This window comes from Accipiter gentilis, chromosome 9, assembly GCF_929443795.1.
Source record: "Accipiter gentilis chromosome 9, bAccGen1.1, whole genome shotgun sequence".
In the NCBI taxonomy this organism is placed as follows: Eukaryota; Metazoa; Chordata; class Aves; order Accipitriformes; family Accipitridae; genus Astur; species Astur gentilis.
This window is the reverse complement of record NC_064888.1, coordinates 38,783,744-38,802,553: the sequence shown is the minus strand read 5'-3', so window position 1 is coordinate 38,802,553 and position 18,810 is coordinate 38,783,744. Positions and strand designations below refer to the sequence as shown.

Here is an 18,810-nt window from a genome sequence, read left to right as displayed (position 1 = left end):
GAATAAATATGCATTCAAATTAGTACAAAACCATTTTTTTTTCTATAAACAGGTCATAATTAGTCAACTAAATATTCTGAAAAGTCGGTACTTGTTACAGAGTGCTAAGTTGTTGCTTGCAATGCCATTTGGGAATAAAGAATTGAAATACCTGGGTCGAAAAACCATTATCTACTCTAAGAAAGCAATAAAAGTTTTGGCAACACAGTGGTTTTGCTTTTTTGACAAGACTGCTAAAAACAAACAGCAAAACAATGAACAACGACAAAAACATACAATAAAAATAATGAAGCCCTGAAAATTGTAAGTTACAGAAGTGGGGGGGGAAAAAATCCCTCTTTTTCTGTATGTCTTGGTAACATCACTTTTAACTGCCTCCTTTCTTTCTTCCTTCCATTCCTTCACCGGACTTCCCCACTGGCCAGGATACTCCTCTGTATTAGCATCAGCAGCTAAAATTGAACATTCATTTGTTCAGAGCTCTGAACTTAACGCATGTGTTCCTTCTAATGGTTTGGGTTAGTGACTGAGGGGAAAAAGACTACTCTGAATTATGTTGGAGTTTTGGCATTAAAACCCAAAGGGATTTTGAGAAGTCTTTTAAAGTGGCTTAAGGCTTCCAAAAGTATTTTGAATGATTGACTTGGTGTACATGTGTTAAATGCTTCTGAAAATCAAATCGCTTTAATATTCCTTCAAGTTGTAACTAGCGCAAAAAGTCCTTATGTCTCTACATATATGTTATCAAATGTGTTTTGACTAGAAGGTTGGCTGTCTGTTTTGTGGATCTGATAAGTCATATGCTATATTCAGGATTGCAGTGTCCCTTACAGCTTGCTGCTCTCCCCCCCCCCGCCCGCCTTTTTGTTTTTTTCTTTTGTTCCTTTCTTCCATAAAAGTGTTCTTTTTTCACCTTTCCTCATCTGGAAGACTCTTACTAACTGCTTAGAGCCCACACTGAGAAAGTGGAACTAAACATGCTGGAATAAACAACTGTGAGAGAATGTGGGGCAGAATAAAAAATACCATGGGTGAAAAATTATTAGTCCTTTAGTTCTTGACGTAGTGCTAGTGATAAATATTTAAAAGTATTTCTTATTTACTTTGAACAGCATCTTACGAAGTGTTTGAGGCCACTTTCGAAGTTGCTTTTAGGCATTTCTAGTCAGGCATTTTCAGTTTGTGAAAAGTACATCATTATGAGCATCAAAAAGCAGGAAAAAGGAGATGCTCTGTTCTGGATAGCAACAGCCGTTACTGAATGCTGACAGTGGATTTCCACTGAAAATACAATTATTAAAAGCAGAATATTGGTTCCCACGTTGTTTTTGTAGCAGGTAAAGATAGTGAATGCAATTACTTCTTTATTTTTTTCCTAAGCTGCTGGTTTATACTGTGTGTAATTGGTAAATTATTACAGTTTTTCTGTGGTGCAAATGTTGAAGCTGCACTGAATTTCATATAGCATTTGCATGGTTAAAACCAGTTGGAATCCCATTTTTATACTAGAAACAAACACAGATCCCAGCCATGTCTTTTTTCTTAACTTTGTTTTTTCCTTTTAAAATATTTGCAATCAGGACTTATTTTTTTGTCAGTTAGAACTCCCTTGGGAAGAATGTGAACATGTCCCTGGAGCTTTATTTTTCTAATTTTGGAAATGTGGGTTTCTTTTCAGTTGTTTACTTGAAGTTTAAGATGATTGAAGTGTGGCAGAACTGAAGTGAAAATAATATGAATATTTATGCCTGATTGTGTTATTTGTAGACTTTATCAGGGCAGAAAGAAATGTCTGTTGTGTAGGTCTCGGCTGACCTCTGAAGTGAACAAGTCTCTTTCTCATTACTGTACTGCCCCTTGAGAAAATAAACATGTGTCCAAAAGCAGAAACTTTGGGGTGTATGTTATACAAGCTTTGAAGGAACTGTACCTGAAAGTAATTTTCAGAGTGATGCTGTACATGGCCTTTCTACAGTTTCAGCTGTATACCTGTAACTTTTTATTTGATGGGTCTTTGATTACAAAACAAATTTCCTCAAATTGAATAAACTTTTTTTTTGGGGTGTTTTACTTCTCTATACTGGAGAAATAAGTATTATTAAATAGGACTAGGTCCTCTTAAAACTATCCATTTGTTATCTTCTGTATGAGGCTTGGATTGGGTTATGTTATTTTCATGCAGTCTTTAAAAAAACCAAACACACTCCTCCAACCAAAACCAACCAAATGAAAAACTCCCAAAGAACCAGTTCTGATATAGATTATTTCAGAGAAATGTTCAGTGTCATACACTGTCTTTTAAGTAATTCCAAATATGAGATGATTTAAATATTAGACTTGAATATTGATGATTTGCTGATTTTGATGATGATAATATTGATGCTACTAATTCTTTTAATATCTGTCAGTAAAGATTCTTTGTTCTGCACACAGGAGGGATATGTTTGTCCATAAGGAGGTACATATTTGGGATTCACATTTCAGATGTTCTGAAGAATAAACACAGAAACGTGATAGAGATGGTATTAACTACCTACGTATGCACATCAGCAGGGATAAGTTTTACACATTTTACTTGCTAGAGGAATTTTATGAATGTCGGACAACTTCCCTATAGTGTTTCTTTAATAAAAGTGATTTTGTTATTTTGTGTGAGGCTTAAGTAAACTAAAATCTAACCTCATTTTCATAAAAGCACAAGAATAAGAGGTATGGTTTGTTAAATTGTAGGCCAGTTCTCTACTGGTGGGTGTTTTCAGAGTTATTAGAGGTAACTTGCCTGTCTCTGTCAAAAGGAGCTGCTAAAAAGATTTATTCAGGATCATGTTAATAAACCTGAGGCAAACAATCTTCTGAAAGATAATAGCTGGTAGAAATTTATCATTTCTAATTCATGACTCTACATAGTCATAAATTCACTGCTCATTGCTGACTTGTACTAAATCTTATTTGAAGGCTTCTTTGAGCACTCCATAGCAACTATTAGCAATTAAAATGAGAACTGTAAACTGTGAAATATATAGATAAAAGAGGTGTGGGTTTTGTTTGGTTGGGGTTTTTTGGAGGGGGAGTAATACGCTTCACAATTCATGTGTCTTTAATTTTTCTCCTTCATCTGAGGAATGAGGTCATAATTCACGTTTCAGAATTTTCCAATTATAGTTCTATAAATACATTAGTCCTTGCTAGTAAGTGTAAGAATGCATGGAATTGAGTGTATTTTTAAAGTTTCTAACAGGCAAATGAATTAATATAGTGCTGCTTTGTCAGCTTCACTTCATTTTTTGTTGATTTAATCATTTTTGGATGGTCCTCAAACATTAGTTAACATTCTTTACTTCTGAATTTTGTCTCTCTACCTGTCTCCTTGTGAGTATTCCCAAAAGTAAGTGAACTGGAATATGCAGAGATGGACATCTTACAATGCCATGATGCAAAAAGTTAAAACATATTTATGGAGACAATGCTCTTCACTTTTCCTAACATAGTCTCTGTGTGAAGTTGCTCATAGCCATGCTAGTTTTCAAGTGTTGGGCAAAATATCAAAGTTCTTGTGTCCTGTAGAAAAAATCAGCCTTTAAATCTGTCACTGAAGTGTAAGTCATTGAAAGACTGCTTAGTTTTATCTATGCATCACATTTATTGAGCCTGGCAACACTTGGGAGTATTGGATCTCTCATTTAACTTCAAATCCGATTGTTCTTATTGTATTCTTTCTTATTTTTGCTATTTTTCTGATTATATTAGCTCTAATTAGGCAATATTGTCAAATGGAATTTATTTGGTCTGAAAGCCAGGAACTCCTGCTTTTCCTGGCTCTGCCAGATTTCACCTTGTGGTCTTTACAGTAGGAGCTGGCTGACAAGTCAGTTAATCTACACAAGAGATGTTTTTTCTCCAATTTTCCAGGAAAGATTTAATGCTAGATACTTTAATGAGGTCTGGTTTTACTAAGACCTCATTAATTTTACAGAGGTATCACAGTACACTTCTCTGAAGTGTTACATTTAATCTAGATGACAATTCTTTATTTTGAATGATTATTTTCTTTGTCTGAGTTTGTTTAGCTGCTGACTGTACTGCGTCTCCCAAGTAAAAGTATATTAATGAGGTTCTATTATTTATCCTTAATCCTGATATTAAACACAATGCTTCTAACAGTCTAGTTTGCAAAAAGTTCAACATCAGTGTTTGAATGGGAATGAGAGTCCCAGATTCCTATAGAGGGGAATGATTTGGAGCCAGGAGGGAAAAGTTGAATCATAGAAAAGTAGACTTGTCATGGCTATGGGGGATTATGTAGTCCATCCCCTTACTCCAATGCAGGTTCAACTATATTTGTATTAACTTTTAAGACCCATTGGACATATGTGTGCCAAAGGCCTCCCTTGACAAACTTACAGACGTCTCCATGCATTGGTGGTTATATACTTATATATTCTTGTGCTTTATTAGTCTTCCCATTGAAATTCTTTTTCATAATGTCTGACCTCAACTTTTCTTCCTAAAGAATATTACATTTTGTCCTACCTACCATGCACATAAAAACCCATGATGGTTTTTTTTGGTTGGTTTTGTTTTGTTTTGAACACCCTTCTTTCTAAACCTGGTGGTTGCCATCATGTGTCGTCTTGGGCTTCTCTAATTTTTGGTAAAAAACCCAACCACCCCCACCCCCAATTCCTTCTTTTCTCCAAGTCTCATTTTTAAGCTTCTTGTCATTCTTTATGCTGTCTAGTGGATTTTCATCAACTAATGCATTTCTGTCCTAGAGAATGATGTCAAAAATTAGGCCTTCTGTCTAAGGCCCTCAGATGCTGAGGTCAGCTTCTATGGTTTGTTTATATAACATGAGTTATTCCCTTCATTATACTAAAGAAGATGGTAGACTCTGGAAGCAAGGAGAAAGGGTGGAAAGGAGAAAAAATGGGAATTGTGTGACTACAAAGTTTTCAGAATGGGCTAAGTTGGGATATGGGCTGAGTTATTTTTAGTGTTAAGGTTTGTGACTAAGTGACTATGAAAGCACATGTGTATATGCCCTTGGATCTCGCCGCTGTTCATTCTGGTTTAGCTGTTAAAGTATCTGTTAAAAGTTAATTTTTCAGTATTCAAAGTTTGCAGAGTCTGGCAAGCTCTTGGATGGTGCTGTGTTTTCACAAAGACTATCATGAGGGCACTGGAGCTGTGAGAGATTGCACAGAGCAGGGCCCCAAGCAGAAGGGTCAATGGAGAAGTGAAATATTTTTGTTACAGCTTCTTTAAAGCTTTTTCTTAATCTAATAAAATCAGTTCCCAAAGGCTTTCAAAGGTTACCTTATTGGGGAGGCCTAGCGAGACCTGGGAGCTTAGCGAACTGTTGTCTTTTGAGTACAAAATTAAAAAAACCAACATAAAACCCCCTTGCTGTTTCCAGACACTGCCGTGAGGTTTCTGCTTATCATGTGAGAGAGTTAACCACTGCCAAAATCTTTATTTTGTTTGGTTGTTTCCAACTGAATAACTGAACTGTTCTAAAAGGAATGACTGAAACTGTTAAGAGTAGTTATTTGCTATGTTAGATGTGTGGGATAATTTTGGGATTCTTACTAGAAAGGTTTCAAGGGAGTAGATCATCTTTTTTAATAGAATATTATAGTTTCCTTCCTTCCCCTTTCTTGTTTGGAACAAAAATGTTTTCACAAAGAACACTGAGCTAGAGGGACAAAAAAAGGGTATGAAAATGACCCCATTGTCAACTAATTGAAGAAGAATAGGTTCGTGGAGCAAAAGTACACAGGAGCCAAATTCTCTGTTCGTCCCAACACAAATGCACTGTTGTTCTGTGAATGGACAGAAGACAAGATGAGCTTTTTGTTCCACTGATCTATTGATTTTATTAATTTATTTAAGATACTAGGGCTAGTGTTCTGAAGGGCTACTTGTTGCTAATATGGTCAGTAAGGTTGATCCATGATTTATTTTATGAATTTCTTTTTGGTTTTTACATTGTTTCAATTTTACTCTTTACCAGTTGGCATTGTGTGGCTTGCTATTAATTGTTTTTAATTATCTTACATTCAGGGGGAAGGGGAGGAAGGTGGAGAGATGCTAACAGTATATTTGGGGGGGGCTTGCTACTCTTTGCATCCTCCATTTATGTCATACAGTGGCATTGAAGGACATTGAAGGCTGTAGTGCCGCCTGAGAGGCGCAGTGCCTGTCCCAAGTTCTGCCCCTGCTTCTCACTTTGGGCAATCTGAGGATGCTGTGCAAGAAGATCAAGTTGGGAATGTCTCCACAGGGAGAAGCTTTGGAGCTGTTCCACCGCAATTCCTGCTAATTTAGGTGTGGCATTGAGAAAGGATCCAAGGGACAGCGCCTGTGCAGCCTAAATTATTGGGAGATGGTATTTTATGTTTTTCTCATAAATTGTGTGCTTCTAATGGAGCTTGATTTGTAAGCCCTGACTGAAAGTTTATTTTAGAAGATAAATTGGTTTCTTTCTCAGAACTGTATCTGTTTTGCTGTTTGTTGCTGATGACGGTTTAATGGATTTATAAGCACAAAATAATTCTCTATTAGTGGCAGATGGTAAAGAAACTGTACGTTAAATGTCTTCTTGATTGCATTGATGACTGAATTGTTAGTCCTCAAATGCCTGTACTAACAGCCCCACTTTCTGATGAAGTTTTAAATGATAGTACGTCTGCCTCCTTTACTTGTGACGTTGGAAGAAGTTAGTGTGATGATCCAAGAAAAAAGATGCTGATATTCCTCAAGCCAATACCCATTAAGTTGGAAAAGTTGCAAACTGCCACAAAAATATCTAAAATCTTTAGTATGCTACAAGCTAAATTCTGGGTAAGATGGGCTTTCTTTAATCCTCTTGCCTCTGTGGTTATTGCATGTCTTTAGAGCAACAACAAACAAGAAGGAGTGTGAACCTTCTGTGAGTCTCTTAAAACTGCAGATATTGTTCCTTCCGTGAGATTTATGGACTCTTTCTGGGTTTACGGCCAAATCTTTGGTTCCTGGCTGCGTTAAGTTGCTTGGACAGTGCAACGCCAAGAGAAAACTTCCCTAAAGGGGCAGCTGGAGACCTTCTGCAGGGGATGGTGGTGGAGTTGGAATGTACCACGCTTCTGCCAAGCCTCATCAGCACAACGGCCTCCCAGGGTCCAGTGTGAGCTGCTGTACATCGAAACGGCTTTAGATGCCACCAAAGCTGCCTAGGAGGCAGAAAAATTTAGAAACGTTTTTGGACACTGTCCTTCTGATGTGTAGATCTGGGTTAAACTATTGTGCCAATATTAAGTGGCACATGATGCTCAGCATACAAGGATTTATTATACTTTGCTCTCTATTTTAGAAATGTGTTACAAATTCATGGAAGTACATGAAACTGCTTTGCTGCTTCAAGGTATGCATGCACATGAATGCAGTGTGGAGTTTTATTGATTTTTAAAATAAAGCCTGGGCAGTTTTTAATTATTTTTACTCTGAAAAGTGAGGATTATAAACTGTTAGAATGTCAACAAAGTGCTTGATTTTTGTAAGTGCAGTTCTAATTTTAATACTCCCCTAATGCTATATTTGGATGTATGTTTAATATGCCCTTGAATTACCAGGTTTTGGTATGATCAGGACTTAATTTAGCATATAGTATAGTTACTGATTCCAGCCCATTTGCCTTCAAACTTGTGTTCTTCTGTGAAGGTGATTATAAAGAAAACAGTTTCCAAACATCTGGCATTAAGAGAAAACTGAAGTGTTGATGTTTCAGCTCAGAGACTTTGGGGATACATAATGTTAAACAGTGTGTTTTCCTAAACATGCAAGTAGACATTCGTGTACCTTTTAGTGGTAGTAATTCAGATGAAAGCATAATAGTGAATCTGTTCTAACCAACTATGAGAATACTGTTGAACTTGGGCAGTTTTCCAGAGCTGCAAGCATGCACGGGTGCATTTATATTGCTAATAGATGCGAAAGCTGCATGCAGAATTATCGCTACAGAATTTGCTACTCTTACTTCATTTTGTTCCGTTTGGTGTAATGAAAATGGACCTACTTGGCAAGAATTCCAGTTCTGTAAGTCTAACATTTTGTTTATAATTAAGGAGACAGAATTCATTAACAGAACAAGGAGTTTGAAAACGAGTCAATGCAAGAAGAACATGTTGAAAGGATACAATTATTTTTACTGCATTATATCCTCAGGCAGTTGTTGTTCCCTGCAAAATAGCTTAACAAAAGTTCAATACATCTCTCTATCTAGCCATTTTTTCTCTGTCTTATTCCTACATTAGTGTTCCTATATTTGTGTTCTTTCCCCACTTTCTTAAGTTTACTATGCTCCCAGAGGGACTGAGATGCATTGAAGCCCAGAAACTGGGGCGCTCTCAGTTTAGTATTTCTTCTGGCAACTAACGTAGCTACAGCCTGTTTTTCAGTTTCAAGTGTTAAGGAGGAGAAGATGAACGGAAGCTGGTATGGGCTGTGGTGGCAGTTCAGGTTCTGCTTTCTGCAGCATTGGGGTTTTTGGCTCTTTACAGTAGATGTTTGTGCGCGCTGTAGGGGAGGTGTGATGCCTGGCTGCTCTGCTTTACACACTTCCAGTTTTGGAGACCACATACCATCTCTTCTATGGTGACAAAACTTAACACATTTTTGCAGTACAGATTTTTGTCTCGTTTTAAGACTGTTCCAGTGAGATCAGTAATGGCTTGAGTTCAGACGTGTGGTTTGTGAGCTCCACATGCTGAGCTGGTCCCAAGGTGAAGTAGGATGGTCTCCTGCTGAGAACAGACTGCTCGGAGAGCACAGAGAGGCTTTGTTTACCAATTCTCTTCTCCCAGCAAACAAAGCAAGCTTGTTTAATAAACACTTAACAAACAAAATGGACCTAAAATTAGAAGGCTTATTTAATGAATGAAAATTTACTATGAAAATAAACATTTTTAGGGACAATAGAAGAAACTTCTTTTAAAGTGCAATTCTTTTGACAGTCCAACATTTTTGTACAGATACTTCTTGGTACTTCGTACAGATAGCTGTTGCTTTACTTGCTGTTAAGGTTTAAGTTCTAACACATGCTTGGAATACTGTGGTAAAGCGAGTCTTTTTATTTATTCATTTTATAATCTGCAGATGTAAGGGAGACAAGTAGGTTTAGATTTTTTGGCAGAGGTGTGTTACTCTAGCCTGATAACGTAAATTGTAGTCACTTAAACACTGGAATTTATCATTGTCTTATTTTCTCCTTCAGATTTTTAGTCTGAATAACGTTGTGTGTGTTAAGGATGTGTTAACTTGAATTTCACAATATTATTTAGTCACGATCCCGCAGAAATGAAGTTTTTACTAATAAGCTTTCCTGTGCTGTCCACTTTGTCCTACAACATTACTCTTTTCTACTATCCTAAGATTGTTGTTAACACCTATTTGTGTATATGTACCACTGTTGTTGAAGTTGTTTCTTCAATACTGGGTTGTGTGTATTTCAGCGTTGAACGACTAAAGGTGAATTATTTGGCTTTTACTATTGTTTTTTATTGTTGGGTTTGAAAAAACATGTCAAGTATACCATAAATTGATAGAAAGCCTTAAAGTTATAAATCTTCTACTGTTCTGAATTATCAATTCAGAATATTATTTCTTGTTCTTAAATGTATGAAAGCAAATAGAAATGAAAAATGCTGGAGTGGCAATTTTTAAAGTGACATTGTTTTTCAACATGATTTAGTGGCATAAATACTATAAATGCTTTTGAAAATTCCACATAGCATATCTTAATCTAAAGGCAACATCTAGCATCTGAATTCTTAATTAGGAGTATATTTCAACTTGTGAATATCGCTGTTTCACAATTTGAAAAGCTGTCAATTAGTCTAGTATTTATTATGTCTTCAAAAATTCCACAGACTGAGTCAGTAGCTGGGCATGAAGGTGAAGTATGAAATTATTTATTCAGTATAAGGCTACCATCAGCCCAGACTTTCCTGGGTAGGTCTTATTTTCTTGCCCTCAGAGTCTTGTCTGGATAGATTTTTGGCAAGTTCAGTGTGTTTCTAGCTGAGTTTTTGGAAACCCTATTAGACGCAGAAGCGGGACTTTGGGAAAGTCTAGTACAGAGGCAGTATTCCTGGTGGTGGTTTGATGGCTATAGGTGGTCAGGGAAAGATCCATCTGATGTGTAAGGCTGAGCAGAAGAAGGGGCACTGAGGAGCAAGTGCTAGCCTGTGCTCTGAGGGGCTCTTGGGTGGTTGAGAGGGATGAAGGGTTGAGTTTTGGAGCTGGGAGAAGAGAAGGTTTGGGGTACCAGGGAAAACTCTTTTAGGAGAGTTGTTGGAGAGACGCTAGGAAAGACAGGGAAAGCTCGGACACTGATGAGCACTGGTGCTTGCTGGGGAAAACGGCACAAGGTCTTGCAGGTAACCACAGAACACAATGGCTATAATGGGGAGTTTGATTTGAAGATAGACATACAGGCAAAGAGTTGTCAAAAGCATTAAAAATAGAGAGACATTAATGGACAGGAAGAAACTCAGGTTTCTGTGTGCCCTGTTGGTGCACAGTGAACAGTTTTATCCAGAAGCTGAGAATCTGCAGCTGCGTTAAGTCGCAAGAGCAGTGTGTGTGTTATGGATGTATAAAAAGAGTAAATTGGAGACTTCATAGATAGATACCTGAAAAGTAAATACTGTATCTTGCTGTAGAATATACCTGCTTTTCTCTTGTGTTGTCTTTTAGAATTACTGCTTTAAAAGATTAAAAAACCCCAAATTTGAGTTGAAGTGAGTCATATGAGTGAGGGTAGCAGGTTTAGCCCCTGTTTCCTTTTAATCATCACAAAGGATTAAAAAGTTAATTTGCGTTGGTTTACCTTTTGGTACATCATAATTACAGTCAATGTTTTTAAAAAATAAAAAATTATACACACTGGCCTCACACCTATTTATGTTGTGCTGGTGGTTTAGTTCTGGTGAATGTTAACTTTCTGGTTCCCTGTGCAGTTGTACAGAAAAATGTTTTAAAATATGCTCACTTTCATTTAAATTCTATCAATTTAATTTTGTGTTTGGATTTTTTTTTTCTATTAAATAAACATGGTCTGTAGTGTTTTTACTTTGATAACTAGATAGTAGAAGCCTCTTTGACAGGGCATTAATTTAGCTTTCCTGTGGAGTATGTCTGTAGGCAGCTTAGATGAATGCTGTTCTTTTAGATATGACTCCAGCTAGTGAGGTATTAATGAATGTTTAAAGCTATTTGATATCGATGTGACAATTTTGTGTATGTAAGTGTAAAGTGTGAGTATGATATATTAGGCTGTGCATATTTTTCCTGTGATTATTTCACTTTATGTTATATATAAGAAAATAAACTTAATACTAAATTTCATACATTTAATTTAATGAACTTAGAAAATACTGTCAGTTTATGGCAACTCTTCAAGAGAAAGATACAGGATCCACAAGACTGAAACACTCACTACTTTTACTTTTTTTTTCTTTTTTTTTTCCTTTTGCTTCTCACAGCTGCCAAAATAAACTTCTTTTGAGATAGACCTAAGTCAACATAGTTGGTGTGTCTCTAATGAAGCATTCCTCTTGAGGCCCCTACTTGGGTTTTATCTTTTTGTCATATTTTTTTTTTAATCTTTCTTTCCAACTTTAATGATAGGGTCTTCTTAAGAATTTCTGCTGCAGATTTAAAGTAAACAAGTTCCATTTCAGTAATCAGACAATTTTTATTCCCCAAGACCTTTGTTTTTTGAAGTAAAAAGACAACGTGTATTACATTTTTTTTCCTGTAATATACTTGATATTTTTTTAAGTTGTTGAAAAATTGGCTGAAATTCAGAGAAGCTAGTATTCATCAAATGTACAAGCTTAACTCTTCTCTCTTATTATTTTCCACTCAAGCTTTCTCAAAAGTTGCTACTTTTTTTAGGATTGTTGAGTAGCTTCTCTATGGACAAGATGAATACTAGCTTTCAGCTTCAGAAGTACATCTGTGTGGTACCATCTTTAATTAGCTTGTTCCCAACCAGATTTTTAATGGCAATTTCCAGTAAATATTAGCTGGTTTTATCTATTTTATTTAAAATCACAAAATCATGTTTTCTCCTGTAAAATTTTTGAACATATGGCTGTTTTAAATTCATAAGGAATCTCAGTCTCTAAATGTGTACATATAAACCTTGAATTAGGAACATTCTTTGGAATTTCAGTCTTGTGTTAAGGTCACTATTCTGCCAGTTTAGTATCACTGATGCTAAATATTAGTAAATGAGAGAGATAAAATGGCAATAATTGACGGTATGTAATGTTTTAATATTCTTGGTGGCAGTATCTGGAATTCCAGCCAGGAATGTACCATAGAGTTTTCCTGTAAGTACCATCCCATATCAGTATCTCATATTTTTATATGTCAAACACAAAATTTATGTAGCAACACTGAAAGCTAAGCTTAGTTTCAGTAGTCTATTTTAATGAAATGCTATTGTGTACAGCATAGATTAGCAGATATAAACAAAAAAGAAATAATTAAAAAAAAAAAGAAGCTTGGAAAACATTAAAAGGCAAAATAGATACATCGAAAGTTTGATGATGTAGGAATACTTAGAAGACATGCTTAAAAAGTGACCCTAATTTTATGTAAGCTTTTTTGAGTAGCGATGTCCTTGTAATATTTCTCTTTGTTTCTCAGTTTCGGGAGTTGTCTTCATATTTGTCTGTCATTTGGATATTATTATTTCAGCTTTGGCTAAACAGCCAGCCAACTTAAGGCAGTTCAGAATCCATAAACTTGCTGTTTCTGTCCTCAAAAGTCTGGAACCCAGGAACAAATAGCTGTTGTAGGGTAAACAATACATCTTACTGGTCTTGAAGGGACCATTTTGTAATGTTTTCTACTGTTGTCTCAACAGTGTGAAACATCATATACATGGCAAATTCAGCCTAGTAGCATTCACTGTTTAGATTAAGCTTACTGAAATCTAAGAACAGCAAATGTAGAACCTGTATGTATGTATCTATCCATCTGTCTTTCTTACTCAGAAAACAATGAGTGAGAACAGATGTGGGGTGGGAATAGGCACAGATATTTAATGGCTTGTGTCCAAGTTCAGAAATGTTACTGTATGCTAGGCATCCATTGGCTTGAGTGAATCTCAAAATGCAAAGAATATGAACATAAAAGACTCACAACTGCCCCCCTGCAAAAAATATCTTAAAATTATCTTTTTGTAAGTATTCATTTAAATATGTGTTTGTCTATCTAGTCATCAAGGAGATGTTAAAAGTATAGTTTTTATGATGTAATTCCTGAACGTATGGATTTTTTTCGTCTTTTGTGCAAGCCTAATCGCTGGCTTTATTCCAGATATATTGGCTTTAATGTGGTGACTTCAGATAGAGTGGCTTTAGTTGCTTAGAACGAGCAATGGAAAAATCTCACTTACTGGTCTTTATAAATAAAAAAAGAACAATTCTTGGCAAGAAGTCTTGGAGGAGAGAGCAGTGCTTGAAAGTGGTTGACAGAGTATGCCCAGAGCTGTGCGTTATCTTCAGCTCTGGAGAGTTGCATCCCAAGCTGATAAAACAGAGATGATAAATGTCTGCCGTGCACATATCACTTCTGCAGCAGCCTTCCACGACAGTGAAGCGAAAGTCTCTTGAGCATACTAATTATTGTTAACTTTTAAACTTGAAACCAGAATTATCTCGTTGATTAATATGGTGGTGGTAGAGACGATAATGGGATCTGTTTGAGTATGGTCATGGATATACGTTATCTCAAGCAGCACTTTGTTGGCTTCTTGGATCCTGCTGATGGTACGTTTGTATATGAATGTGCAGCAGTTCATAGCTTGGATCTTGTGACATAAACATCCACAGCCTCCCTTAGCATGTTATACTCAACGAGTGGAGGGAAAGATAATGTTGGCGTATAAAGGAGGAAGAAGAGCTGGACAGCGTTAGAGACTAAAGGGGAAAGGAAAAAAAACACAAAACCTGTCCCAAATTTTCCCTTTTTTCCTCAATGGAAAGCAATTTTTTCTCTAGCAGTCCATGAGCCTTTTCAGACGCCTGTTGGCCATTTTCCAATATCAAAAGCAAGCTAGAAAGTGTTAAATATTTCAGATGATTTTTATGAAAGAGGACAAGGTGAAAGCAGCTATTTGGAGTGTACACTGAGTTATGAAGATAGCAGAATCCAAACAATTCAGGACATTCCTAGGAAGAGCATGTGTTGGGTAAACAAAGAAATGATAATACTTTCCGAAAGTATTTCGAGGGTGGGGGGGGTGACATTATTTCTTTGTAAGTGCTTCTGTGCAGACTACCCTAGGCAAATAAAGTGCTGAGATTTACCTGAAATCTGAGTGAAATTTAAGATTAATTTAGTTTAGGATATTGAGCATGAATCTTGGCTGTCTTCCTTTTTGTCTTTTACTCATTATCTTAATCTGTTTTACACTTACCTGAGATATTTACCTGAGAGACACTATGAAAACGTTCTGAAACGCTAAAATATTTTTAGATTTAGTGGAGAACAGCGAAGTGTGAATATGTAGTCAATATTTGTAGGAAACTTTGTTTCCTACTAGTTATAAGACATGTAGGAATCCAGTGCCACAACTATTTTCTCTTTGGAAACAGGTTATCATTAGTTATTTCTGTTAATACATGACATTGAATTGGAAAATAAACAGAAAAGAGGTGAAAGCTGGCAAATTATACCATTGCTTTGGTCAGTCAGTTTATTGAGGCACATTTATATGAAAATAGCAAAAAAAGTAATGTCATAACAAATTAACTGACCTAAGTAAGTGTTGGTATACTTCTACAAATACAAGTTCAAACGATGTTTACATTTCACTTATGGGAAGCCAAACAATATAGGAGAAGGTGGTTGTTTGAGATGTGTTGGGAAGTGCGTTACAGCTCCCTGGCTGGCCTGTAGAATTCCCATTACACAGGTTTCGTGCCTGTGATAATGTAACCAAAAGAATGAGAATCAGCACAGCTTTTTGAAGAGGAAGGACTAGCACTTCATATACTTCTCTGAAGTAGTTTGAGTTCTGTGAGCTACAAAATGAATTTTGGTTATTATTCATAACATCTTTTAAGGATTACAATGCATTATTCTTTATTAAAACAGAAAGGTGGCTAAGCGCTCAAGAATGCAGCTCTGGGGTCCTAAAAATGTTGGTTGCGTAATTAATTCAAAGTTTGCAGTTTGGAAAAAATTAAGTTTGATACTGGCAGTGCAGTACCAGGCAGTCTGTGCACATGCAGCTGCGGACCACACGGTTAAATCCAGCTTGTTGTTACTTACTCATTGAGTTACCTACAAAGTACACATTGGCTGATTTAACTCCTCTTTGGTATATGCTTTCTTGTGTGCTGGATACTTTTTGATGATAAATCTGAAGTCTCCAGCCATCTCTTATTGATAAATAAAGCTGCTTGCTTTATTCTGTACGTACTAATCTTAGGGTTTTTTTGTTTGTGTAAAAAGATAAACCAAAGCGACTATGAGGTGGGAGTGAATTTGTGTAGGTTGTTTTGGGGTGGGTTTTTTTGTTGTCGTCTTTAAGTCTTTCAGGCCTTCCACAGATGGATCCCACGTGAGTGACTGCGGATGGTTGGAAGCAGATTCCGATGTTCCGCTCTTTGTCCCCCCCGGCACTGGCTCACTGCGCGGGTGCAGCGTGGCACGGTCCAACCTCCGTCTGTGAAAACACAGCAGTTAAAGTTACTTGCAAAGGACTCTCCTGGGGATCGATAAAGTCTATTTCTGTTTATGTAATGAAATCAGGGAGCAAGGGTCTGCTGTAGTACTTTGCTGATGGGATTCCAGAGGGGTTGTCTTTCAATGAAAAGACTGAATTTAATAAACCTGTAGTCTGGTGTGCTCTTTTCTCGGGTGGTGCTGCCTTGCTCTAATGGATTGCTGGTGATAATTTGGGGTTACTTTGTTTGCGTAGTCTGAGAGCTTCTTTTTAAGCAGCTGGCTGGAAATGGAGATGAAGGCAGTCTTAATTCACTTTTAATAAAAGATCAATGGGTTTATTGTGAAAAAATAGAATACAGATGTAAACTGTACCTGATAAAAGAATTAAATGTGTGTTTAACCTTCCTATTTTGTTTTTTCAGTGCTACTGGTGCTTGACCTTCTTCATTTTTGAGACTATTCTCTTTCTTCGTAGTTTCACATTTTAAATTTTACTTAGGCTACGAAAACAAACTCCGCTGGTGTTTTTCATCTGAAGTGCTTACCAAATCCCTCAGATTTTACAAAATATTTAAAAAGTAATCTCCAGACTAAAGTCTCATTAAAACATTTGCCCTTCCTGTGGAACAAAAGTTCAGAGTAGTTCTGGTCAATTCTGACTTGGAAACTGTAAAACAAAAAATATCATGGTGTGAAGTATTAATTTAGGCTTGGCAGCCTCACTGTAAAATTTATGTCCAGAAGCTTCCAATTAAAATGCAGCATGCCTAATAGTATAAGGGAAAGTACCTTAAAGACTCTTTCTTTTATATTATATGGGAGGAAAAATGCCCCAAACATTAGTAAGAATAAAATGTCTTGGAGGTATTTTTTTATGAAACAGTCACATTTATATTGCGATGAGTTGACTTGGTAGAAGAAACCACATACTCAGGAATTTCTTAGCTCTACTGATTTTTCAGTATTGCTTTTTAATCAAGCCATTTGATAGATTAGTCAGATATTTATAAAGATGCAATTTTTTTTCTTTTGGTTTTCTTTATGTCTTTATTATACCTTGTGCTCTCCTGCTCCTTGAACAATGCAGTTTGGATGCTTTCCCCCTGTGGCCCTTTCCCGTTTCAAAGGAGAGAAAGCAAAATTGGAAAGAGGACGGATTGACTAGGATAGTTATCTAAGAGGATGCGTTAAAGAATTTAGGTCCCTTCAGACTGATGGAGGTACCACATATGTCTGTAACATGAGTTGCATGGTGATAAGGCAATGATTGTTCACTGCATTTCTGTAATAGAAGTAAGGAATGGTCATCAAACAAAACTACAGTTTGCAGATTGAAGTAAATCGAAGCGGTTGTTTAGGATTCTTGAATGGCAAAATGCATTATTGCTGAAGTTACTTGGTTGTGGAAGGATCTGTGTTGCAAAATGTTGGAGGTCAAGAGAATATTGGCAGAGTAACACTATATGCTTATACTGTTCTTTTGGTCTTCACTGAGTATTTCCTATCAATGGCGGTCAGAGATGGGATATTGGACTGTACCATGGACATCTGGTATGATCTGCAATGGCTGTTATAACAACTCAAACTGTGTTAATATTCTGTCTCAAGAAGGGTGTTTGTGGATGTCCATGAAAATTTTAAACAGCATCAAAAGTAATGAAATTTTAGGCAAATGCATTTGTTTTAATTTCCAAAAACATTTCAAAATAGCACATTTTACGTCTTGTTGGATATTTCTCGACAAAATGTAGATGCACAGACAGACATATGGGCAGTTGTATATTGACAGAGTGCATTTCATCAGCAGGTGGTATTGGATTTAAGAAGCTGAAATGTAAGACAAGTGCTTAGGGATGGTCTGTAACATGATACATTTTGTTGAAAGTCTTGTAGTTAAGTATTCCCAAGATGGTCTGGACAGCATAAACAGTGCTACCGTGCAAGAGCTTTTATATTATGACATAAAAGGAAGCAAAATGTTTTCAGTTGTGGAATTTTACCATAGACAGAATTACTTCTGAAATGTATGCTAATTTAATCTCAAGCCAAAGAGAAATGATTTTCAAAACCAGTTTTGCAAATCTGATGAAGTTCTACTGTGATAAATAGCTCTGCAGCAGTTCACTTCAGGAGATCCCCTTTCTATTTTGGATTTATGTTGTATGTATACTGCAAATCAGCAATATTAAGAATAAGAAGGAATATAAATAGTATGCTTAGAGGCAATTTTTTAGATGATGTAATCATCTTAGAGTGAATAATGAAATTTGAATATTTTTCTTGAAGTACAGGTGCTCCTGTACATGAGGTAGAATCTGGCTGGGTTCTCAGGTTCAGATTTTGTCACAGTCCAGGAGTAAGGGGAGAGAGAAAAAAAAAAAAAAAAAAAAAAAAAAAAAGTGAGGTGGATTCATAGTTGTTTATTTTCATATTGAGGTTTTAAAAATTTTTAAGAAAGAAAGTAAATTGAGAGTAAGTGCTTAGGGGAGGGGGGGGGGGGGGGAAAGGCAAAAGCCCTTAGAAATTATTGCATTGATTTAAGAAATTGTGTGGATTCCCTTTTTAATTCTGTCAATACAGATACAGTGCCAATGCTGTTCCTTGGGAAATTCACCCTCAGTATGTCTCTGTGTTCCCATTTCCTCCACGGAATGAGTCATGGGATATGGGTTTAACCAGTAGTGTAAATAAAATGCCTTTACATGAGAAGTATCTTCTAGTATTTTTGGAAATACTTTTAGAAAGGGAGGATATTGAGGAGCATCAATGGCTTGTTTAATTTTTACCTCTAATTACATTGTGTGTTACTGGTCAGTGATGTCTCATCACCTCAGCCTCACATATCTTCAGGGAAGTTTATTGACAAGATTCTAAATTTGGGGGTAAGAAAACATCTAAAGGACATCACCTCAGAGCTATTTCTTTTTTCTCTTCTAGGTAGGGTATTTCGACACCCAAAATAAATACAGAATCTACAGTGATGGATTGCATAATCAATTTTTCCCATTACTGTTTTGCTCAGTACTAAAGAAGCTCTTTTTTCTTATAACCAAACTAGTAATGCTGCAATGCAGTTAATTT

At 36.4% G+C, this 18,810-nt stretch overlaps 1 protein-coding gene across 6 annotated transcripts in view; it reads left to right on the top strand.

Annotated features, from left to right (window-relative positions):
• The window catches only part of ATE1 (arginyltransferase 1), an 86,398-nt gene that overhangs the window by 41,373 nt on the left and 26,215 nt on the right, over nt 1–18,810 (top strand). The window contains exon 12 of one of the 6 annotated variants that reach the window (XM_049809992.1): nt 12,337–12,397. The exons of the other annotated variants lie outside the window; for them this stretch is intronic. Coding sequence (XP_049665949.1) covers nt 12,337–12,381 — 45 coding nt within the window. The 3' untranslated portion in view covers nt 12,382–12,397. Of the gene's footprint in view, nt 1–12,336; nt 12,398–18,810 lie in introns of those variants that run through there. 6 annotated transcript variants of the gene reach the window in all.